The sequence below is a fragment of the Microtus pennsylvanicus genome, chromosome 16 (genome assembly GCF_037038515.1).
Source record: "Microtus pennsylvanicus isolate mMicPen1 chromosome 16, mMicPen1.hap1, whole genome shotgun sequence".
NCBI classification, from domain to species: domain Eukaryota; kingdom Metazoa; phylum Chordata; class Mammalia; order Rodentia; family Cricetidae; genus Microtus; species Microtus pennsylvanicus.
Genome location: NC_134594.1, coordinates 34,003,870 through 34,030,453, shown reverse-complemented (window position 1 = coordinate 34,030,453; position 26,584 = coordinate 34,003,870). Strand labels below are relative to the sequence as shown.

General features: G+C 42.3%; 1 protein-coding gene across 2 annotated transcripts in view; it reads right to left on the bottom strand.

The window, feature by feature from the left end:
• Kcnab1 (potassium voltage-gated channel subfamily A regulatory beta subunit 1) overlaps positions 1 to 26,584 on the bottom strand; it is a 338,516-nt gene that overhangs the window by 293,178 nt on the left and 18,754 nt on the right. The window contains exon 1 of one of the 2 annotated variants that reach the window (XM_075950415.1): positions 24,711 to 25,172. The exons of the other annotated variant lie outside the window; for it this stretch is intronic. Within the exon in view, the coding sequence (XP_075806530.1) occupies positions 24,711 to 24,952 (242 nt within the window). The 5' untranslated portion in view covers positions 24,953 to 25,172. Of the gene's footprint in view, positions 1 to 24,710; positions 25,173 to 26,584 lie in introns of those variants that run through there. 2 annotated transcript variants of the gene reach the window in all.

The following is a 26,584-nucleotide window of genomic DNA, read 5'->3' as shown; positions in this document are numbered from 1 at the left end:
AAGTTCTGCTTTGCTAGGCTAAGATATCTTAAATGATAAATATCTTAAAGATTTAGCAATATAAAATGTGTAATTTTTACTAGACATATTCTTGTAAATTTTAAAAAATTATTTATTTTGTTCTGTGTGTGAATGTTTTCATGCATGTATCTATGCGTACCATGTATATGAATGTTTGCATGCATGTATCTATGCGTACTATGTATATGAATGTTTGCGTGCATGTATCTATGCGTACTATGTATATAAATGTTTGCATGCATGTATCTATGCGTACCATGTATATAAATGTTTGCATGCATGTATCTATGCGTACCATGTATATGAATGTTTGCATGCATGTATCTATGCGTACTATGTATATGAATGTTTGCGTGCATGTATCTATGCGTACTATGTATATAAATGTTTGCATGCATGTATCTATGCGTACCATGTATATGAATGTTTGCATGCATGTATCTATGCGTACTATGTATATGAATGTTTATGTGCATGTATCTATGTGTACTATGTATATAAATGTTTGCATGCATGTATCTATGCGTACCATGTATATAAATGTTTGCATGCATGTATCTATGCGTACCATGTATATGAATGTTTGCATGCATGTATCTATGTGTACTATGTATATGAATGTTTGCGTGCATGTATCTATGCGTACTATGTATATGAATGTTTGCATGCATGTATCTATGCGTACCATGTATATGAATGTTTATGTGCATGTATCTATGCGTACCATGTATATGAATGTTTATGTGCATGTATCTATGCGTACTATGTATATGAATGTTTATGTGCATGTATCTATGCGTACCATGTTTATGTGCATGTATCTATGCGTACCATGTATATGAATGTTTATGTGCATGTATCTATGCGTACCATGTATATGAATGTTTATGTGCATGTATCTATGCGTACCATGTATATGAATGTTTGCATGCATGTATCTATGTGTACTATGTATATGAATGTTTGCGTGCATGTATCTATGCGTACCATGTATATGAATGTTTGCATGCATGTATCTATGCGTACCATGTATATGAATGTTTGCATGCATGTATCTATGTGTACTATGTATATAAATGTTTGCATACATGTATCTATGCGTACCATGTATATAAATGTTTGCATGCATGTATCTATGCGTACCATGTATATGAATGTTTGCATGCATGTATCTATGCGTACCATGTATATGAATGTTTATGTGCATGTATCTATGCGTACCATGTATATGAATGTTTATGTGCATGTATCTATGCGTACCATGTATATGAATGTTTATGTGCATGTATCTATGCGTACTATGTATATGAATGTTTATGTGCATGTATCTATGTGTACTATGTATATGAATGTTTGCATGCATGTATCTATGCGTACTATGTATATGAATGTTTGCGTGCATGTATCTATGCGTACCATGTATATGAATGTTTATGTGCATGTATCTATGCGTACTATGTATATGAATGTTTATGTGCATGTATCTATGCGTACTATGTATATGAATGTTTATGTGCATGTATCTATGCGTACCATGTATATGAATGTTTATGTGCATGTATCTATGCGTACCATGTATATGAATGTTTATGTGCATGTATCTATGCGTACCATGTATATGAATGTTTATGTGCATGTATCTATGCGTACTATGTATATGAATGTTTATGTGCATGTATCTATGTGTACCATGTTTATGTGCATGTATCTATGCGTACCATGTATATGAATGTTTGCATGCATGTATCTATGCGTACCATGTATATGAATGTTTATGTGCATGTATCTATGCGTACCATGTATATGAATGTTTATGTGCATGTATCTATGCGTACCATGTATATGAATGTTTATGTGCATGTATCTATGCGTACCATGTATATGAATGTTTATGTGCATGTATCTATGCGTACTATGTATATGAATGTTTATGTGCATGTATCTATGCGTACCATGTATATGAATGTTTATGTGCATGTATCTATGCGTACCATGTATATGAATGTTTGCATGCATGTATCTATGCGTACCATGTATATGAATGTTTGCGTGCATGTATCTATGCGTACCATGTATATGAATGTTTGCATGCATGTATCTATGCGTACCATGTATATGAATGTTTGCATGCATGTATCTATGCGTACTATGTATATGAATGTTTATGTGCATGTATCTATGCGTACTATGTATATGAATGTTTATGTGCATGTATCTATGCGTACCATGTATATGAATGTTTATGTGCATGTATCTATGCGTACCATGTATATGAATGTTTGCATGCATGTATCTATGCGTACCATGTATATGAATGTTTATGTGCATGTATCTATGCGTACCATGTATATGAATGTTTATGTGCATGTATCTATGCGTACTATGTATATGAATGTTTATGTGCATGTATCTATGTGTACCATGTTTATGTGCATGTATCTATGCGTACCATGTATATGAATGTTTGCATGCATGTATCTATGCGTACCATGTATATGAATGTTTATGTGCATGTATCTATGCGTACTATGTATATGAATGTTTATGTGCATGTATCTATGCGTACCATGTATATGAATGTTTATGTGCATGTATCTATGCGTACCATGTATATGAATGTTTATGTGCATGTATCTATGCGTACTATGTATATGAATGTTTATGTGCATGTATCTATGCGTACCATGTATATGAATGTTTATGTGCATGTATCTATGTGTACCATGTATATGAATGTTTATGTGCATGTATCTATGCGTACCATGTATATGAATGTTTGCATGCATGTATCTATGCGTACCATGTATATGAATGTTTGCATGCATGTATCTATGCGTACCATGTATATGAATGTTTGCATGCATGTATCTATGCGTACTATGTATATGAATGTTTATGTGCATGTATCTATGCGTACCATGTTTATGTGCATGTATCTATGTGTACTATGTATATAAATGTTTGCATGCATGTATCTATGCGTACCATGTATATGAATGTTTGCATGCATGTATCTATGCGTACCATGTTTATGTGCATGTATCTATGTGTACTATGTATATGAATGTTTATGTGCATGTATCTATGTGTACTATGTATATGAATGTTTATGTGCATGTATCTATGCGTACTATGTATATGAATGTTTATGTGCATGTATCTATGCGTACTATGTATATGAATGTTTATGTGCATGTATCTATGTGTACTATGTATATGAATGTTTATGTGCATGTATCTATGCGTACTATGTATATGAATGTTTATGTGCATGTATCTATGCGTACTATGTATATGAATGTTTATGTGCATGTATCTATGCGTACTATGTATATGAATGTTTATGTGCATGTATCTATGTGTACTATGTATATGAATGTTTATGTGCATGTATCTATGCATACTATGTATATGAATGTTTGCATGCATGTATCTATGCGTACTATGTATATGAATGTTTATGTGCATGTATCTATGCGTACTATGTATATGAATGTTTATGTGCATGTATCTATGCGTACTATGTATATGAATGTTTATGTGCATGTATCTATGTGTACTATGTATATGAATGTTTATGTGCATGTATCTATGCGTACTATGTATGTGAATGTTTGCGTGCATGTTTCTATGCATGCCATGTGTGTGCCCTGGTGTCTTCAGAAATTAGAAGAGGGTGTCAGATCCCCTGGAAATCCAGTTGGGGATGGCTGTGACATACCACATGGGTGCTGTTCTGGGAACTGAAACCTTGTTCCTCTGAAAAAGCAACAAGTCTTCTTAATAGCTAAGCCAAACCTCCAGCCCCGCCATCTAGGAAATATTCTTTTTAAAAACTCTATTACTTGGTACTGTTTGACTAAGATAATGATGTAGGGGGTAGAAAATGCCTCCAAACTCAGTATATACATACATAGAACTCTCGAACACTTTTTAAAAGACCAGAGTGAATGTCTTTCTCAATTTGGCTACAGAAAACACTCAACCCACCAAAGATTTGTGTGAGAATTAATACTGTCAACTTGACAGATCTAGGCTCTCTTAGGAGACAAACCTTCGGGCATATCTGTGACTAAGTCTCTAGGCTGTTAATTGATATGGGAAACCCCACGCTATAGGGTCAACAAGACTCCATAGCTGGAGTCTGGGACTGAGGAGTTTAAAAAGAGAAAGCAAGCCAACCACTGGTTTTATCTCTGTTTCCTGAGTGGGACACAATGCAGCCATGAGTTTTCTACACCGATGGACTATACTTCTTACTGTGAACCGAAGTAACCCATCCTTCCTTCAGGGGCTTTTACCCTGCATTTTATAACAGCAAGAAGGGTAGCTAAGAGACTCAGTGTAACTTTTTTTTATCTGTGAATGAATAGCGGAGCTCCTCTATAGATCTTTTTTTCTGTTACATTCACTTTTCTTCTTCTGGGCAAATAAACAGGTCATATACCAAGCCCCTTGCTATTTGCCAGAAAAACAAAATGAATAAGAATAAGGCCTCTTGCCTTTGGGCATCTCCAAGGCCAGTAAAAGAGAATAGTCACGTACACAATTAATTCAAAACAGGGGCCCATGGGGAGAACAGAGCCAGAGGGACTTTGAGGAAAAGGATCAATTCTTCTCAAGAGAGCTATCTCATTTATCGCAATGGATCTTTTTTTTCCCCTGTTTGTGCATAGACGAATCGAAAGATTGATGAGGCCACTGTAGGCGTTGTTCTCTTTCCTCTCAAGATACCCATCTTTGTTTGCCTGCCTCATTTGTCCAGTCATACGGGAACTGTCACACCACTGACCAAACTATCAAGGGGCAGCAAGCCGTTCTTCATACTTTCCAAATTAATTCACTTGATTTAGATAACTGATTCTGAAAGGCCATAAGGCTTCCTTCAGCCGTTGGGAATCAGTCAAAGCTAAGAAGTGTAAATAAGCAAGGCTCTGCAGGCTGGGTGCCTAGTGTCGACTTCGCGCATGCGTTAGTATTCCTCAACCTCCTGTGTCTGGGGTGGAAGGCAGGGCGACAAGCAATGAACCCCCTTGTAGATCGCCAAGGTTGTGTGCACACAGAAGGAATCTTCGGGCTCTGGCATCCCTACAACATTTGGCCTTGATTGATGATTCTGCACTAAGTTTGCCGTCGCTGCAGAGGGTAATGAATTAGCCAGGCGAAAGCCGAATTAGAAGTGCTTCGTCCCCTAAGAATCTACACCCAACCAGAAGTTATGACTGGAACTGAGCCAACACAAATAAAGGCAGAAGCCATGTATCTCTCTCCCTAATCACAAAATTAAGCGGGTGTCAAGAATGTGCTGATTGTGGTGATTAAATCACTAGGGCAAAAATGATGCTCCTCTATGACTTGAATTATAGCTGGATGTGCAGAATGATATACATATCATATAGATATGTGCAGAATGATATACATCAAGGTGCTTTTGCTGTATGTACATCCTGACATCTTTTCATTAACAGTTTTATTTATAAATCTCTAAATCAGCTCCACTGCCAGGTAAGAACTGCATAGTTTTAGACCGTAGCTCCTATACCTTTGCCACAGGGCTCACAATCGTTGATATCTAAAGGTTCCACTTTTGACTTAAGATTAGGGACTGTGTGTGTGTGCGGGGAGGGGGGGGTTGTTGGTTTTTTTTTTTAAGTGATATTGCTCACATGAAAACCTGCAAAAATCGCATAAAAGCATGGGCTGCTTGCCTCTTCTTCCAGACCAGGGTTTTGGCAGTGGCAGAGAGAGTTTACACATTCCCTGCTATCACTTGGCCTCCGGTCTCACACAGACTCTTGAAATTTAGCTGATGCCAGTATGGAAGCTACACCTTTAACTTAGTCTCAGGTAATTAACTTTAAGAGCCACAGGTTCCGAGCAGCTGCCTGTGAACAGTGTTGTTTAAAATACTTACTGCATAAACTAAGAATAAACTTATGCCTTAACAGCAGAATTTCTGAACTATTCAGTTAGTTATTGGCTTCAGAGCTCCTGGATTCTCTGCTTTCCACAACTGGTGGTTTTATGGGATGATTTTCCTTGGTTTTCTGATTTGTGTCTGTTAAACAAGTTAGTTGACTGAATAACTGACAGGCCTAAAATTGTCAGAAACATAACATTCATGCCATGCCCAGAGATGGGCAGCCATGATGGATGTACTGTTCTTTCTTCTGTCTTTGTTACTAAAATAAATTAATTGTAAGTGTTTCTTAGATGGTCTTTCCATTCAACTTCGCCCTGGGCAATGTTTAGAAAGCTACTGTGTGGTTTCAAGTGATAAAACCCTTCAGGTATAAGCTTTGCAAAGGTTAGTAGTTAATAATGGCCATCGGGCACCCTAAATGCAGTCTTCTCAATGTTCTGTGAGCTTGTGAATGCTTAGAACATCTCCATACCTAGACCAAAGAATTCAAAACTACTCATATGGATAGCTTCTTAAATACAGACAGTTAAAGCTTGCGTTATTTTTATAGACAAAGTTAAGATACATTGGCAGTAAACAATCCATCACTCACTTTCATCTGGCTGAGGTAGCTAGATAAGTCAACGACCAATCACTTTCTGAGAACCCTCACGCTCACCGCTTAGTTGATGTGGGCCCACCTATAGGTTACGCAGAATTGATACATAACTAGAATAAAAACATGTTCAAAGTGTATCTACAGGCTGTTTATATCCAAAAGGAAGACACACAAAACTGAACTGAACGTAGTAGGGCACGGAGTTCTAGGGAAGGGAAGAGCTCTGGAGGCAGGAGCCGACCTCAAGCATGTGCAGAGGCTGGAGCGCAGGTAGCCCATTCTTTCCTGATGCAGTCTTCTGGGGTCGGACCGGGTGGGGGGAATGGGGTGTGAGTGTGCACAGTTTGCTTCGTCTTTCACTTGGATTCTAAATCAAAGGATTCCCCAAACAGTTGCAGAGTAAGAAACACAAATAGGTCACAGGTTTTTTTGTTTGTTTGTTTGTTTGGTTGGTTGGTTGGTTGGTTGGTTGGTTGGTTGTTTTGTTTTTTTGTAAGGGAAGTTAAGAGTCGGGCATTCATGGGCAGAAACACAAAGGTAAGGGATAGTGGTGATGAAGGCAATGCAGTTGACCCACAGACCTCAGGGCACACTCTCAACTGAGGAACCTCTGCCCATTACACACCTCAGTGTCTGAGGAAGAACAGCCATGGGCCAGTCTCAAAGGAAGTCTTAGCAACCTAAAGGTAATGCATCGGAGGCCCCTCTGAGCTACTAAACTGTGATGACGAGACAAATGCCTCAGGAATATAGTCATTTAAGGAACTGCTTTAAAGTCGGAAAAGGAAGAAGAGACATGATAGTTCAAGGGCTCATTCCCTTTCTCTGAAAATCTGAAATGGTCTTTCATATGAATGAGAATGAGCGTGATTTAAGGGCATCCATGGAAATACGCTAGAGACAATGAGAAGCAAAGTGATTGCAGCTGCTGAGCAGTTTAGCCCTCCTGCGTGGCTCATGATGCCGCCGAGGCAAACCTCCCTGCCTAAATAGATCCACGAGCATGTTTCCCTTTGAGACAGCCTATTGATGTGCACGCAGAAATGAAAGTCAGAGTCAGTGACCAAAATGATACCAGAAAGCGTCCTGTTCATCTAGCCCCAGAGCGCCGGCCTTTGCTTTCCTTCCCTTGCTATGCTAATGCTTCTGTTCACATCTTCCCACCTAGGCTACAAAGACAACTCTCCTGGGCACACTTCGGATGCAGGATTTCTTTGGAGCTATCTTTTCAGGTACTCATCATTTCTCTCCTGAAAAATTTTTCACCAGTTCTTTAAGATCGGCTTCTGAAACCTCCAATAAACTCGCCTGCTTCTTGACCTCATCTTCCAGCACGTCCCTCCCAAGGAGGCCTCTGCAGGGCATGCCTGAGAAAGCCCACCACCCCGCAGCCTTAAAGGAAAGCTAGAGAGCCAGGAGGAAGAGGGAGGCGAGGAGGATACTGACGAATGGGTGCTATAGCTCCCTGCTCCTGAGTTCCCCTAGGGACTGCTCATAGAGCATCTTCAGAGAAGGCCTTACCATGTCCTTCACTGTGAGTTCAACGATGCTGCCCAGACACAGCTGATGCTCAGTACGTCTTTGTTTATTTGAGCAATTTTATTTTGCCAAGAAGAAACCCCTGACCCAAAACCTCTGGGCAAACTCTTAGCTGGAACTTAACAAGCCATCCGTGGGACTGTCAGGCTGTGGCCTAGCTTCTTCACACCACAGAAACGTCATTTGTAAGCTCAAGGGTTGAAGTTTCCCCGTGTGTCTGTATTCCCTCAAATTCTAGAGTCCTGTGCACTTACTCGTTCCCTAGAGAGACTGGATGTGAAGAGAGCACACCTAGACTAAATACAGGATAAAAATGGCATTTGTATTAACTGGCTTTACTGAGTAATTGACCAACCTAACTGTATTTATTGGAGATAGGGGTTAACTACCTTATAAATAAACCACTTTATGAGTTTTTAATGTGTTCTATATTTAAAATGCATTGCTTTCCACGGCAAATTAAATATCTTTTAAAGTCAATATTTTCCTTCTTGCTTTTGGTTAAATGAGATAAGGTTTCTGCATATTTCAGTGGTGTGACTAAGTAGCAAAAGCCACTTGGGAAATTACCTAGTAAAGGAAAATATCCCTTTGCACATAAAAAAGTGAGCACAAAAGAAGTGCTAAGAACCAGACCCAAATCTCAATGGCATGAGCTGTGGAAAGTGCTGGATGCTTAAGGGGTGAGCAGCGTCATCGCCAACGTCCAGGTGACAGGCCACCGGCTAGAAACTCGTTATAGCTGCGAGTTCATTCCACATCTGCCTCTCCAGACTCCATCAAGAGGAAATGCGCCTGGCAAATATAGTCTGCCTCACCATAATCTGCTCCTCTCTCCTCCAAATGAGGACATTCTGATTTTCCCATTTGTCAGCAATCTGGGAAGCTCAAGAGCAGCTGCAGGACTCATCCGTGGCTATCAGCTCTCAGCAAGGACATGTGGTTGGTCGGTGGGTCAGAAGCAATAGGTTACCCAGTCCAATCCAAGGAATGGAAAGAAAAGTAGTGTTTCCGGGACAAGAATGTTTCCTCCTAGAAGCAAATAAAGTTTGTCAAAAATGGTTGGAGATTCATTTTGGGGCTCTGTCCAGATGGAAATCGCAGCTAGGCAAAGGGCAGCTCTTTTAGCATGGAGGCCCAGAAGCTGTGAAGGACCACAGTTTGGGCTTCCAAATTGAGAAGTTTATAGTCTAAGCCTTGATTCAGAGGCCTATGGCTCCAAGGTTTGAAAGCCCAGACAGAGGCCTATTGATGCAGGTGCTCTGGACTTATTGTGGGTTTAGAGTGCTGACATCCAGCACCTAGTCTGAGCTCATGAGCCTGGGGATTGGGACCGTAGCTCTTTAGACCTTGGCAGATCTCTTGAACTCTTCTTGTAACCCGAATTTTCTGTCCTTATAGTCTTGGCTCCTGCTTTTAGCATTAAAGCATCCTGTTTACCAGTTGTTGCTTCTCTGCCTTTATGCTTTCTTCACAAGTCGTCCATCTTTTGTGGTCTTAGCGTCTTGAAGATTCCGACCTTGATATTTTCTTTTAGAACACTAGAGCTACCTTCTAGAGTTATAGTTTAGAACTTCAGGTGCTGTGGGGGCCTTAGCTTCTGATGGCTTTCTGGAACTCTCTGCCTCCTCTTGGTGTTACAGAGCTAAGCGCCGACTTTCGGAGTTCCAGAGAAAATTCTTCATCTGCGTCTTTATGCTGCAGTCACGGCTGCTGCTGGAATGTCCCGGGTTTCACCTGCTATTGTGAAACTTTCTCAGCGCTTCTATCCGTAATAGAGACTGTTGACTGACTAAGGCTCTGGAGAAGACTGGGGGGATGGGGTTTAACATCACAGATGGTGATACACACGAGAGGAGTCTCCTAGACTAACAGACAAGAATGAGATAGCCTGCTTATATTGCTCAAAAGGGAGCGTGCATGCTTAAGCTTCGAGCACAATTCTCTCAGTCACGGCCATGTACACGCATCGTTTCCAATTCTGTCTCTCACAAGTTTTACAAACCTCACTTACACACCAATCATGGCTTTTGCCCAGCTACTAGGGAGGCCCTCCCTCCATGCCCTGAGAGAGAGGCAGGGTAAATGGATTCATCTAGAGTCTTCCAAAGCTGATGCAAGCTGCCTGGATCAGTTGTGCCTGAGGCAAGGCCTCCTGAAGCAGAAAGAGAACGAGGTCCTGCCTAAAATATTTGTAATTCATTTCTAAAGTTGCACACGTCAGTGGAGTTTTTGCTTAGGTAAGCCAGTTAAGTTGTCTTCACAATGTAGGCCAGTCTATACCTGATAGAGAAGGCCTCTGCTACTTAGGTTCTCTGACCTTATGTGCTCGGACCATTTCTATGCCTTGTTCTCATCACTGCATTCTCTCTGTCTCCTCTTGGGAAGCTGCCAACACGCCTGCCCCATCCTTTGCTCTCCTCTCCCTAACACAAGTAAAAGTGTTCTCAAGCTTCCTTTTGAACTGGCTTTTAAGCTGTTTTCGTAATGAGATGAAGAATTCCAAAATGGGACCCCAGTTTCCCTGGATCACATGACATACACGATGGGGCTCCCAAAATTTCCACAGTAATCATATATACATTTATATCTTAAGTTCTTAAATTTTAATGACACTAATGTTAAACATATTTGCTTTAATTGCAAACATTATCTCTACCATTAAAGTAATACACATGCATTTGGCAACTAAGAACAGAAAGGCGGCAAATCCACTTTTCTACAATGTCAAAATAACAACTAATATTTGTTTTTTGCCTGCTATTTTCTGTATAAAATTCTTTTTTCTTTTTTCTGTGTAAAAAGTTTTTTGTAGCCGGGCGGTGGTAGCACACGCCTTTAATCTCAGCACTCGGGAGGCAGAGGCAGACGGATCTCTGTGAGTTCGAGGCCAGCCTGGTCTACAAGAGCTAGTGCCAGGACAGGCGCCAAAGCTACAGAGAACCCCTGTCTCAAAAAACTAAAAAAAAAAAAAAAAAAAAAGAAAGCATCCATTCATAAGCATAATTTTCATGTATTTTAATTTTGGAAGTAATGTATGGGCCAGTCTGAGAGATTTGATTGATACTGAACACTTCATACATACATATATATTCCAAACAATGTGGTTTAGAGTTTAGAACTTAGAAAAGGAAGTCCACAGTAAAGACTACCAGCCAGATACCAAACCCAAGGAAGTACTGCATCTTGAATGGCAGAAAGCAAGGCTACATGCCATGCCTTCCTTCTCTCTGGGGAGAAACAGAAAAAAAATATATATCTCATAAGGCAAACATTATTCCTATGTTATAAAAATTCTATAACACGTAAGCAAGCTGTCCTCCTTAATCATGGCCAGAGGCCTGGACTGGTTTATGTGTCCAGCTACCATGTTCTTTCTGCATGTTCTCAGGTAGAAGGAAGATCAGAAATGCTGGCGAATGGCTGGCAGTCAGAATTTTAAGAGTTCAGAATTTACTTTTAAAATGTCACTGCTTACATGGGCGGATCTTTCATTTTCCTAGTAAGACTGTCTTTCTGTGTGTTTATGTATATGTGTGCATGTATATGTATGTGAGTGTATGTATGTATATCATGTACCTATATCTGTATATGTATGTATGTGTGTGCATATGCATGTATATGTGTGTATGTGTATGTAAATGCTTGCATGTGTATGTGTGTATGTATGTATATGTCTGTGTGATGTATGTGTATGCATGTGTATGTATATGAATGATATATATGACTTTGACTTGTGCTCTTGTTAAAAATGACTCTTTGCTCCTGCACCCAATGGTTTCCCTCACCACTCAACTTCCTTGAGCCATCAGAGGCCACAACAGCATAGATCTCTGCCTCCTGCATTGTTTGGAGAGTGTCTCAACACTAGACTCTGGTTCTGTCCTTCCTGTCCTGCTTGCTCACCCACACGCCTTGGCTGCTCCTGCTTTATCCTCCTATCTCTTAACACGACAGAACCTTCCCTCTTTTTCTTTCTATGTCTTTTGGGCTTATCCCATCGCTTTGCAACCTCACAATAGAGTAACTCCAAGATTTACATCTTAACAACTTGGATATAAATCTCTAGCTCATGAATTCCAGGCTCTTTTCTGTCTGACATTTTCCTGTGCCGGTGAACAGGCTTTTTTAACTGAACATGTCTAAAAACAGCTCCTATAATTCCTCCCTCCAGACCTGTGTCTTTCAGCTTTATAGACCCAATTTAAGACACTTAACTTTCCCAGTTGTCCACCCAAAAACCTCCAAGTAATTCAATGTATTTGCAAATCCTCTTGACAGCTCCCAAAATAGAACCAGAATCCAGCCACTTCTTACCATTCCCATCCTGGTCCAAGTTGTTATCGCTTCATGTTGTGGTTTAAATAAAACATGCACCCCTTGAGCTCATGTATTTGACACTTGGTCCCCTTGATTGGAGCTGTTTGGGGGACTGTGGGACCTTTAGGAGGTGGAGCTTTGATGGAAACAAGGACAGTACTGGGGTGAGCCTTGCAGTCTTATAGCCTCACCCCAGTGCCTGTTCCTTTTTATGTTTCTTGTGTGAAGCTGAGAAGTCGTCTTTCAGCTCCCTGCTTTGGGTACCTAATCCCTTGCCTTCCCATCACTATGAACTCTAACCCCCTGGAATTGTAAGTTAAAAAAAAAACTTCTTTCTTCCTTAAGTTGCTTTCGGTCATGGGACTTTATTGCAGCCGCAGGAAAGTAATTAATAAACCGAGATTATCTTTCAACCTCTTTTACATCTTAACATTTAGATAAACCTGCTAAAAATAGCTCACGTCAGTCACTCCCACGGTCAGTACTCACGGACGTTCCCATGGCACTCAGAATAGAAGCTAATGTCTTTAAAATAACCTATAAATCCGTTCGTTCTGACTCACACAATAAGTGATTAACTGCCCAAGATCTGGCCCATTGCCCTCCTGCAAGTTAAACCTCTAAACGTTAGGCTGCGCTGCCCTATAAAAGGTGCGGCTATTTGCCTGGATCCCCGTGCTATGTGGTACTGTCTATGATCTGTGTTTAGCTGTGATGGGAACCCTGGACTCTCTGCTGTCAGCTCCATGTCTACAAAGGATAGAAAGTCATGCGGGTAGTTATCATGTCTACAGGCCAAAACTCCAGTAAAAATTCTGGGCCTAACCACTTGAGTGAGTTTAATCGGCTGGGAGTACTCCATGCATGTTGCATGCGTTGTTGCAGGGAGTAATAAGTACTACCCACAGTACTATTGAAGTACCATGCCTATATAACTTTACCTCGTGCTAATTTTAATCTGATATTGCTATCATAAAGTATAACCACGAATATAATGGCTTTTTCCCCCTGTGGATCCTCTAATGAGTAATCAGACTCGAGGGGGCCGTCTGAACTCAGTTGGCTTCACCCTACCTTTTTTTTTTTTTTTTTTTTGATTTTCGATACAGGGTTTCTCCGTAGCTTTTTGGTTCGTGTCCTGGAACTAGCTCTTGTAGACCAGGCTGGCCTTGAACTCACAGAGATCCGCCTGCCTCTGCCTCCTGAGTGCTGGGATTAAAGGCGTGCGCCACCACCGCCCCGTTTCACCCTACCTTCTTGATGTCATCCCTTGCTCCTCCCCCATTCACTCATACTATTTTTGGCAGCGTTGGTGTTTCTTCTTTAGAGATTGTTCTCTCTAGCTAGAGGACATCCCACACCCCCCAAAACCCTACTATCATTTTTCATTTGCTTTGAGCAATTGTTCAAATTCCATTTTTTTTTTCAGTGAGGTCTTCTCTGGATATATTGTGAAAAATTACAGCTGTTGACTGAATATGTGCTTAACCTTGCATGCTTAGTATTCCTCCATAATATATAGCCTACTTGAGGTACTTTATATTTAATTCATCATTTTGTTATCTGCCCTGCACTCATTAGAATGAAATACTCAAGAAATTGGCCAAAGAAGCCTATGGGGTCACTGCTTTTTCTCCAGTGTAAGAAAACAGTGTAACGCAAAATACATACTCAGTGAATACCTGTGAAATGAAGGAATGAACTTGTAGTCTTTTGTGAAAAACAAGTCTAAATGACAAAAAAAAATACAGTATCAAAGTCAGGATGAACAGTTACTATTGAAATAAAATGACTTCATAAAAATAATGCCACCCTCTCAAAAAAAACCGCCGGGTGGTGGTGGCACTCACCTTTAATCCCAGCACTCGGGAGGCAGAGGCAGGCGGATCTCTGTGAGGTCATGGCCAGCCTGATCTACCGAGGGAGTTCTAGGACAGGCTTAAAAGCTACACAGAGAAACCCTGTCTTGAAAAACAATAATAGTAGCAATAATGCCACCAATGTATTATACAATGCATATTAATACCACATGAACCTGCTTTTCAATCTAGATCATTCGTCAAATCAAATGAAGTAGTCATGCGATAAATCAGAGGAAGTATTGAAGTCATGGCAACCCAGAGCCAAGATGTGGTGAACATGGGATTGGGAGTGGAAGGCCTTGGAGAGAAGTTGCTCATGTAGAGGACTCAGAAGAAGATAACCAAGCTTGCCCCATGCTCCCTGAGACTTACTTGTATCCCTTAGGTAAAGCTGAGATATTAAAATGCATGACCTTCCCACTGCATTGCCCAGGCCTGGAAGCAGTGAGTTTCTGCTCAGTTAAATGGGGGCAGAGTCGTGCAGTCTTACCAAGGTAGCAGATTGGGGCTAGCATGAGGTGAGAACACTCATTGAACTGATGATATCACTAAAGCCCACTCTGCAGTTGCCAGAAACTAAATAGAGTTTCTCATTTGTAATCCAGAATTTTAGTGGAAAAGTCTAACACTCACCCAAAACAATAAGACTTAATTAGATCTCATAGTCATCAGCAATTATACTAGAGAAAACCCTCTAGTGTTTTTATATTTGAACTCAACTAGGAATCCCAAATAAAGGCCACTCCTGTCCCCAGCTTTTGGGAGATGACACTAATTGCTAAATTGAGATGATGGTTAATAGGAATGGGAAGGTCTGAGGAAAAGAAGTGAATTTAAAGAGGGCTATCCAATGGGACTAGGGCAGGGCACGGGCAGGATGATAAAGAGCGGTAGAGGAAAGGATCATGGCTCCAGCGAGTGTGTCTAACTAATGTCAGGTGGTCATCAGAGAATCTAGGTCAGAAGAAAGACTATGCTGGGTGAAAGCCCGAGACCTCACTCTAGTCAAGGTGACCTAGGACCACAGAGTGGATGGGGTTGGACACAGGTTATGTAGAACTTTCTTCTCTACGGTCAAAAATTTGTATTGGAGCTCTCCAGATAAACACAACAGGAGATACAGAGGTGAACGCACAGACTGATGGGTGATAGTTACAGAGGCCAAGTGATGGAGGAGAATCAGCAGAATTCCTTTGGAGTGCTAAATCCAAATACCCGAGAACCAAGAGAGGTGATGGTGGATGTCCAGGTCTGGAAGCAGTGAGGTAGGAGGAGTTGCGACCTACTCGTGGGAAGGTTAGCCTTTTTGTTCGGTTCAGTATGTTCAACATACTGGATAATGGCAAACACATTAGAAGACGCACCCTTCCTTTCAAATGCTACTGTCTTCCTCAAAGGCTTCTTCTTAAGCAGACTCAAAATAATGCTCAACCAAAAACTCTGTGGGTGATGAATCCTTCTGAAAACAATGCTGTACCCGATTATCCAGAATTTGGACCCAAGGTATTTTTAGTAAAATGATAGACTGTGGATGGTGTGCCTGGCAGAATATTCCCTTCATCATCTGGCCGGATTTGTCTTCCAGTAAACAACAGGATCTTATTTGTCATCTTCCGAACAATTCGTTTATTCAACCAATATTTCTTGGATTCTAGACTTGCTGTCAGATTCTGAGAATGCAGCAATTAACCCTACAGATGACATCAGACTCCAGGGGAAGAGACAGACAACACAGAAGCAAACAAGAAAGGCTGCTAAGAGGGAAGGAAGAGGGAGGCTTAACGGATCTTACAAACAAGTTGTGACGCAGGTTTAATCTTTGAGAAATCCAACAGGTGCTGGTCTTAGACAATGATCAACTCGGGAGCAATCAAAGCTGCTTCAGGGCTGTAACCAGCTTCTAAATCGCATGTTGAGTTACAGAAAGCTGTGAAATTCCAAAAGCTGTTGATTAGAGCCCCTGGGAATCTAAAGAGCACAGTTAACGGGCTGCACATTCCACGCCCACACTCCACAACTGTCAACGCTTCCATCACACTCGAATTGAGAGGACCATCGTGGAGGAAAACAAACAAAAAACGATAAACAGCAAGCAGACTGGCATCCTTTGCCTAAAAGCATCCCAGAACCCTTGTCACCTGGGTTCCTATCTCTCATCTATGAGCGCTCCAGGACCTCTACTAGAATCTATTCTTTTCCACTCAGGCGGCCAGCTCTCTTTGCCTTCTGTTCTACCCTTTCGGCTTGTTTCCTGGCCCCACGGTCCATGCCAAAAAGATAGGCAATCTTGAGATAGCTGCTTTGGCAGCCCCCACCTTCCTACCCTCCCAGAGCCAATTAGCGGTCCCCCTCTATCCTGTTTCATGGCGGTGCCTGGTGCCTCCTCGGTACACAGACCACAAGCACCACCTCTCTGAGGAGGATGTATTGCAACCGGAAGAACACAAATGACTGAGCTCATTTGATTTTATTTTTACGCGGTCAGCATTCTCTTGAGAAGAATGCTTCAGTTTAGTTCAAAGTTCCAGATGAAAATAAGGCAGGCATCCTCTGGCATCTGTGGTTACAATATGACTGTCTCAAGCTACTGCTACCACAGCCTTAACAGACGGGTCTCCCTGCCTTGCCTTCCCTGCCGTGATGGACCAAACTCGGTCAGCCCAAACCGTTCCTTCTTCAAGATTCTTTCACTAGACATTTTGTCAGCTAAAGAAAATAAAGTAATAAATACAGCTGGGAACGAAAGGCCTGCTTTTCTTTTCTCAGTCAGCCATGTTTAGGAGTTGGTAGCATACCTTTAGCTACTCAGCCAGGACGCTTCCGAACATATACTATTTGCTCCGTAAAACACTCACCTGACCATTTTGGAAGCTCTACCAGCAGATCATATGACAGGGCATATGGGCTTTTGACTAGGATTTCAGTACCGACAATGAAATTCCCTGCTGTAAAGCAGCTCTTACACCCCATTGGACAGTTACTCCTTAGCAACCATGCATGCCAATATTACAGCAGAGGACACATCTTGCATGCGGGACAGTATTGTAGCATGCATGGTCCCATGCTGGGTAAGAACAGTGATGTCATTTTTCTCCAGTAGCCTAAGCAGTATCATCTGGCACTAGGAAAGCTAGCCATGAGGGACGAGGTTTCCTGGTTTATTTGCAATTGAGTTCTCTGTTTCCCACACCCAAAATACATTATGGTGTTGCGGTGGTTTGAATGAGAATGGCTTCCATGGGCTCATATATTTGGACGCGTAGTCGTTAAGTCGTGGCACTATTGGAGAAGCACTAGAAGGCGTGGCCTGATTGGAGTGGATGAAAGAAGTGTCAATCACTCGGGTGGACTTGGAGGTTTCAAAAGCCCCTGTCAAGCCTAGAGTCTCTCTCTTCCTGCTGCTCGCAGGTCCGGATGTAGAACTCTCAGGTACTTCTGCCTGTCCCATGTCTGCCTGTGTGCCGCCATGCTCCTCCACTGTGCCGATAATGCACCAGACCTCTGAAACCTCCAACAAGCTTTAATTAAATATTTTCTTTTGGTAGAGTCGCTGTGTCTCTTCAGAGCAACAGAATGGTGACCAAGACAGGTGCCTGCAGCAATAGGGCCGTGCAGTTATGGGGGGTTACCACGGGCAGTGGCAGTAACCTGGACTGTTCTGAAGGCAATTGGGGTCTATCTGACTAGTAACTTGCTAAGGAAGTATCTCTAGCCTTGCGCTATGAGCTCTATTTAATAGCCTATGTCTTTTGGGGGAGCAGCACTATCTACCTCTACAGGATAATTCCATTCGAACTTTTTATTTTATGAAGCTATATTTTGAAATTAGCTTACAATACACTGGGTTTCCGTAATGTTTTTCATGCTTCTTTATTTGGGGTTAATAACCCACCACTTCTGCCTCTCCTTCACACACCCCACTTAATCCTTTAACCCCCAGGTTACTCCTTCTTCTCTCCTGTCAAAGTCATTCTTCCATGTCTCCAACTACATTTAAACTGATTGTAAGACAGCAGGCTTCTCCGGGGCTTCTCATAGACCTTCATTTTGGTTAACCCTCTACCCTCACATCTTGGTTTCCCCTGTACCTCTTCCTGCTTAAGCCTTACAGTCCCCAGTATTGCAGCTCTTTGCTTTCCTTTTGCCCGTCATCTACTGCATCTCCTCCCTTAACATGCCCTAGTCCCCCAGGCCCCTTTCTGGCTTCTGAAACTTGTGCTTCAAATTAAACACAGACAGGGAGAACATGTGACATTTATCTTTTTGTACCTGAGATGCCTTACTCAGTATTTTATTTTTCCTGCTTCATCTGTTTACATGCAAATTTAAGGATTTCATTCTTCTTTACAGTTGGGTAATATTTCATTGTGAATATGTGCTTCATTTCTCTTATCCATTCATCTGTAGACAGACATACAGTCTGATTTCATTTCCTGGGTATTGTATGTAGAGTGGTAATGGAATCAGCTGTTTTGTTTTTTTTTTTTTTTAATAAAAGGTGATGCTCTCAAATTGCCTTCACAATATTGACTTTTGTACCCATAAGCCAGGGTCACTTTCAGTCTTGGCCCAGAAACTTCCTTTCGCACAGTCAGTGAAGAGATGCATAATTGGTGAAAGTGCTGAGACCAAGAAGCTGAATGTTTAGCCCCAACTGGGACATCTTTATCGGCCCCTACTCCTGCCACTTCTCAGAGAACATTGTGGAAGAGGAGGCAGAGAGAACAGAAAAGACAGAGGAAAGGGGAGGAGAGCTGTGAACCACTTCTGGAGTCATGAACTCACGGCGGCTGTGACTGTCTGCACAAGACCCATGTAAGATCAAGCCAACCAAAACTCCAGCATAGGCAGAGGAAGAGCTCCCAACCTTACTCCTTACTGCAAAGCTATGGACAGTTCATAGCTGCGGGGGGATGTAGGATTATTCTTTTATGAAGATTTTTTATACCACTAGTAGTTGTCAGTATATGACTTCATACACTTGTGTGATGCCATACGGGTATCATTAATTGGACACAGTGGGTTATGGAAGAAAAAAAAAAGACGGGGAAAGTGGAGATGAAATTAGGAGGGGGACATGTTAAAGGAAACACAGAGGAAGAAGTTGGGGGGAAATTCAGGGAGTAGATATGATAGTATTGCAGTGTGTGTGTGTGTGTGTGTGTGTGTGTGTGTGTGTGTGTGTGTGTGTGTGTGAAAATCCCAAGAACCAAAAAAATTTAAAAAATAAAGTTAAAGTAATAAAACTCATAACTGGGTTAGGCTATAATAAACCTACTGTAGCATCTGGCCTTTTCAGAAACACAGGAACATAACCTCTTACTTTTTTTCTCACTATGAAAATTTCCTGTTGGCACAATCAGATTAACTCTATACACTCTAGGGGGAAAAAAAAACAAAAACCTGCCAGCTTCTTTCTAAGGAGGGGAAAGGCTTGCTTTTCTTTATGAGACAGCGCACCCTGCTGACATTCGCAAGCACTGCAGCGAAGTTCTAAAGGGTTCTTGCAGGTGGTGGAGTGGAGAAACAAGTTTGGCCTGTGGTTGCTCCTTTGTTAGGAAAATCAGGTTTCAAAATGCCTGTTGATTTCAGAGGAACAACAACTTCCAGGTGAGAAAATAGGGTCCGTGGAACTCTGTTATTTTTAGGTCCTGACTCTCCGATGTTTTCATCATGCTACAGTAAGGAAAGCGACTACTACCCTAGAAAACCACAGTGGAAATTCCAAAACAAGTTGAATTTTTATCTCTCGTCATTTCAGGCTGCTATCATGATAGCTCGGATTCTAGGGCCTTTCTTATTTAAGGCTACACTACCAAACTGTACTTGTTTTGAAACTTCTGTTCTCTTCCCTAGGCGATAAGTGTGTTGTTTCGCGCTGAATAAGCCAGTTTCCTATGCCTTTCAGGTCCTCTACCAGCAGCCTATAAAACCACACACATTCTGAGCCCCATCCATCTCTGTGTCATCTGCATCCCTCCAGAAATGCTGTGAGGGCAGAGGCTCAGAGAAATGAGCACGGGCCCCAGGACTGACCCGAATTAGACCGGCCTAAAATAAATCATGTCAGCATGTCTTAATATTCCTCCTGTACAGGCAGCATTTTCTAGGCTATTGTTTTAAGACATGGTCATACCTACTTTTAAAGCAGATTGGAGTGTGCCAAGCATCCCACGGAAAGGACAGGCCACAGGAACTCACGGAGAAGGGTATTGATATGGGGGTACTGGGAGGACAATGGGGAATGCAAAATGATGTTCCTCTTTTCCAGTACCTCAGTTCTGTAATGCTACAAGAAAGCAGAGTGGATTGCATGCCTAGTGCCTTCTATATGGCCTCAATGTGAGTGCTATTATCCCACAGGGGTGTGTTCCTCCTGCCGTATAAGCCGGGGAGCTACACAGGCGTCAGAGAAGCAGAGGGGCTGAACCTGCGAGGCAAATGCTATGAGGCTATCATACACTCACTATGACAGAATCCCAGGAAAGGCGTTCAGAGTGGCAAGGGCCTCCGATTGCTCTTTAGAATCTTTATTTTGAGGTCAGTGAAAACCAACAGTCAAGAAATATTCTCAGACTGTCCAGACGTGTCTGAGAAAATCTCTCAGCTGGGGTGTAGTGTCCCCTGACTTTACTCTCCCTGTCCCCAGTCCCCTTTTGCCTTTCTGTGCACAGGCAGTGCGGGGCACTGTGCATGCTTTCCACCTCAGGTCCACCTCTCCCTAAAGATCACACGCTTCTTTCCCTCTCCTCTTGGTTTTGGGACAAGCCAGGTCTCCTTCCTGTTTGCACCTGCTTTCTAGAAACCCTGCGTAGTTTTGCTTAGATGACTCACGTAGCATGTCAGAAGCCTCCGGGAATTCTCCAGTCTGACAGTACCATCTGACACTAGGAAGAGCTGACAGGAGAGGAACTCAAGCTGCTGGGAGTTCTGGTCCCTTCTATTTCCTTCTGTCTCAAGTATTTTTATTTTAGCCACATTAGTCCAGGCACGAAGAATACAGTGTGGGTAATGTATACCATCATATTACAACCATTTGGAGAACTAATTAGCCCAAATTTTAATTTGATCACATGGCAATCCATGTGTTAAGTGAAAAGACATAAGTAAAAACGTAGCATTTCTGCATGTTTTCTAGAGATACACTCCAATAAGATAAACAATGAATTTGTAAATACTAATGAGGGAGAAATAGCAATGAGTTCAGGGTTGTGTAAGATTCAATCTGTAGGTGTTTCATTTCTGTTCAACTTTTAATAGAGAGGTTAATGTGTGTTTCTTTCCAAAGTTTCAAGTTGAGCCAGATGCAGTGACTGAAGCTTAAAATATGAACTACTTCAAGAAAGGTACTACCGACAGGAAAAGCTTGCTGACCCCTGGGGTAGAATTCCACTTTACATCCATGTGGGCTTCTCCTGCCACTGTTAATACAACAAACTGCCTTGAAACTAATTATCTGTAGCCCCTTAGCAGTCTAGATATGCCTTGTGCTTGGCCCAAACTGCTCTTTGGTCTATTTAGTTTAATCTTGGCTCACGTGTCTGCTTGCTGTCTGCCTCAGAGTTCAACGTGTTGTAATAGAAATGGTTAATTCTCGCCGGGCGGTGGTGGCGCACGCCTTTAATCCCGGCACTCGGGAGGCAGAGGCAGGCGGATCTCTGTGAGTTCGAGACCAGCCTGGTCTACAAGAGCTAGTTCCAGGACAGGCTCCAAAACCACAGAGAAACCCTGTCTCTAAAAAAAAGAAAGAAAAAGAAAAAGAAATGGTTAATTCTCAGCCTCTGAGAAATGACTGCTGTCTTCGGGGTTATTTTGTAGCCCCTAATCCAACAGATTTTTACACTTCTACTTTTTCTGAGAATTCTAAGCTAACGAAAGCATCTCCACTCCACCTTGCTATACTTCCCACCATTCTCAAACACTTCCCTCCAATTTCTTTTCAGTTTATGCATGTGTTTGCATATTTACTAATTTGTCCTTCTTTCCTGGTCAACTTTTGTTAGAAATAGTACCGCATTTCCATGGGAACACAACATAACGGTCTCTCACGAATGACCTGAGTGGCTGTCCCTGGGCTGAAGGCTTCAATGGCATCTGGCCAGATTAGGAAGAAGACAGCAGCCTCCCTTGCTCCCAGGCTGCAGGGCTCTGAAACTCACAGGGAACTTGTGTGAGCTATGCGATGCTACAGGGCTTCATTGCCTTTTACTCTTGAGAATCGTCTCTTGGGATTTGTGTCAGCTGGCGGGTTTGCATCTTCCCTCACCCTCAGACTGACAGACAGAGGCTATGGCAACTAGGAAGAGAGCATGAACTCAATGAGGGTCTACTGTGTATTAGGTATCCAATACATCATTTCAAGATCAATATCTCAATTCTCAGACTGACAGAGTTGGATATGCTTCTAGTCTGCTTAATGCCAAGGTTTATCTCCTTTCCACTACATATGAAAGAGAACGATTTCTTTCAAAATCAATAGAAAGGACAAAGCCAGACAGACAAGTCTCTGCACAGCCATTGTCCTTTCTCACACCTTTTACCCTGGGAGGAAATGTTATCATAAAGAACAGTCTGGACTGTTTATAATAAATAAAGGTAGAAGCCAAGTTGAAGAGGAACCAAAAGAGTCACGGCCCTCTTCCATAATACTCCCTCTTTAACGGTTAAAGGAAATACCCTAAGTAAGGGCGATTAGCAGGTGCCTTGGAAGAAGAAATGAGCTCTGTTGGAATTGGGAGAAGTGCAATGAAGGAAGCATCAGGAGGATGTCAGAGCACCGCAAATTCTTCACATCAAAGCCTTGACTGGGGTCAATGGCGAGTTTAACTTGGCTTTCTTCTCCTCATATTCATAACATTCAGTAAAGTGTCCTTTAAGGTCCTATTTCTAAGAAGAGTGAGATCTAGGATTATAGGTGTCTGTCCAAGGCCTTGTCTACACAAGCCATCCCCCAAATCACAGAGCCTTGTCACAAGGCCACATGAAGAACTGCCCAGGACCTATACCCTCAAATCATGTGACAAATGGGATCCAGAGACATAGCTCAGGAGCAGGCTAGAGGCTGACTGGCCACAATGGAGGTGGGCTCCAGGCCCCGCCTCCAGCTGAAGCAATTCTACTCTCGTTTGAAGCAAGTGTTTCTGGTTGTCACACACACCCCCCACTTAAGAAGCACTGCCCTAGGACCTATCTGTATCTGAGCAATGGCACCCAACCTCAAACATGGAAAGGTATTGGAATAAGGACTTTTGAAGGAGGAGGCACACTCTCTGAAGGGTTCTATAGGAGTTCGTGGTAGCACTCTCTACCCTAAGACAAACGCAGAGAAACAACACAGCTCCCCTTCACCTGATCTGCATGCCTACACAACCCTCACAACCACCACAGAGAGTCAAGGGGAGCCTTGTAAGGAAGTGAGGGGATGTGAGGAGGCTGAGGGAGAAGGCTCCTTCCTGCCCAAGGAAGAGTCAGAAAGGGGTAGTGAGGAGCAGACAGCTTGTGCTCCACCCCAGTGTGCGAAGCTGAGTTCTCTTAGATGGGGGAACCAGTCCTGGTCCTTCCAAGACAACAGAGGGTAGACTGTCCTGAGCTCCCTGGGCATCCACAAAAGTCCGTTCCTCTCCTGCACCAGCCCTTTATTATATAAACCATCTGTGTAAAGCACGTTGCTCTCCAGAGAGGAGCCACATTATTGCAAATTGCTTTATTAATAAAATGAGCTGGTAAATCAGAGCAGCAGCTAGCTAGTCTACCAAAATAGACCTTCAGAGTGGGAAAACGAAGCCATTGGGGACAGCTTGTGCATGAGGGAAAAAAAAAACTCATCCTGAGAAGCCCAAGTTTTGACATTAGCTAGGACAAACATTCTTGACTGGTGTCTAAGTGGATTTTACTTCCAGACCCTGGAGGAAGAAGGTCCTGTGCAGTGGCTCAGATTCTGCAGTACAGCTTACTGCACTACAGGTGGGACAAATTGCTTGAAAAACAAACGATATTTACCTTCTCAGAGCAACTGATAAATACACACTCCACCTCATACCAAGAAAAGAAAAGATATACATTGGGAAATGTTCTGCTCAACTTTTGATAGATTGCCTTGAGGAGAATCGAGTTCGCACACTTCTGTTTGAGCTGCTCAATCACCTACTTCCTCAGAGCCAAAGCTATTTGTCCTGGGAGCACAAGGCCCTCCTTTCCCAAGAGAGCTTGGAACCTTCCACAGGTGTGCTCGACTCTGTTTTGTGCAACCTTTGAACAAAGAGAACAGTAATTCAAAGCAAAAGCAAGCAAAAGAGCTTAAGAAGAAGGCCGGCCGCATTTGGTTTTCTCTTCCCCCTGAAAGCTTGTCTTGCTATTTCAATCTTTATTCTCTATTGGAAAAAAAAATAAAAAACACCTTTGACTTCCATCTAAGGTTCTGATTGGACCTTATTGCAATCAACAGTACCTGTATGCCATGCCTGTCTTCGCCTTGGTGGTCTCCTGCAACGAAACTCCATGGACACGTAAAAACTTCTCTAGGCATTTCCATTCCGAAGTTCCACTGGGTCTGACGGGCCAGCAGGCTCCCTGAGGCTGAGTCTTGGTCACTGTTAAGTGCCGTCGGCATTTTAAAGCAGACTCACTAGATTTGGGCAGACCCAGCTTCGGACTGGGGATGTCTGCACAGGCAGGCTTGTAAAGGTGCATCACTCAAAAGCCCAAGGAGGCAAAACCAATTTCACAACACTTAGCTTTAAGACTGGCTGAGACTAACTCCAGCTATCTGGATATGGTCTGTCCCTGTAAGAGATCAGCTTACTTTTTTTTTTAAATCTCCTTCCTATCATTTTAATCTGAGCAGGCTCCCAAGTCTCCTAGCAGAGCTCTTGGTTGCCCATCTCTGCCTAGGCTTGGGCAGAAAGAGCCTGATAAAAGCCAACTGTCTTTCTTATCTTTAAAACTCTCAGGGTCAGATGTAAGACAGCTATGTATTGGCTCTAGGGAAAAATGTGGGCATGTTTTCCCACGTCTTTCTATTTAGGGAAAAGAAATATTTCAGTAGGGTACCAGCCAGATCTGTTACCATAAAGTCTTGGGAACGATTCATAACCACATCAGCAGACCTCTCTAAATTATCAAATATTTCATAAACAAATGATCTTCATACTAGTAGCAGGATTCATTTGGGTGAAATGCCCAATAACTAACTTTTTTAGCCGTTTCTGTCAAATGATAAGAAATATCAGTGAAGTGGGTATAAGAAGCAGAAAGCCTGTACAAATATGGACAATGGGGTGTTTAAAAAAAGCCTAGGAGGAAGGATGGAGAGGTCAACAAATGGGACGACTAGACATTTGTAAGGAAGGCAAAACAAAACCAGAAAAAGCTGGAGAGATGGCTCAGCCATCGAGAAAACTTTTGCTCTTACAGGGACTCAGGTCTGGTTCCCACTACCACATTGGGAGGTTCACAGCTACCTGAAATCCCAGCTCCAGGGATTTGATATCTACTTTGGGATGCGGTAGGCCCATGCACTCATGTGCACATGCCCACACGGATACACACACATAATAATTTAAAAACCAAAGGTGAGTAAATCTCGGACTTAAGTCTTACATTGATGTAAGCCTTAACTCAGAATGAACCACAAACCAAAAGTAAAATTGAAACTATAAAGGCAGGATAAAAACAGGTGGATTCTTTTTACATTTATTTATTTATTTGGTGTACGTGTGTGTGTGTGTGTGTGTGTGTGTGTGTGTGTGTGTGTGCCTGTGAGCACAGGTATAAGGCAGCTTGTAGGAGTCAGCTTTCTCCACCATGTGGGTTGTAGGGATCGAACTCAGCTCTTGGGTTTTGGCAGCAAGCACCTTTACTGGTTGAGCCATCTTGAGTTGAGCAGGAGAAAATCTTTAGTTGAGTGAAGGATTCTTAGATTTGGCACCAAAATCTCTATCCAAAGAAGGAAGATTTCATGACGTTGCTCTCATCAGCATGAAAAATATTTGTTCTGGGAATGCAAGGTACCTCAGGGGCAGGGACATGTTTGTAAATCTGATGTCCTGAGTTTAATTCCCTCAGATCCCACAATCAGTCCTCTGATTGTTTTGACAGAATCAGACTTTCATAGTTAATAGTAGTGTGCTTCACTTAATTGTGAGTCTACCCAGTCTAGGCTCCTTTCCCATCTTAGAATCTAAAGCTCTGAATGCCAGGGAGGAATAGAAGATTATAAAGAAAAGACCTGAAAACCAAGAAAGAAACCACATGGTAGGATTTCCCAAGTGAAGAGGAAGTGGGGTTCCCAAGTGAAGTTGTGTCTCTGCATCTATCACTTTG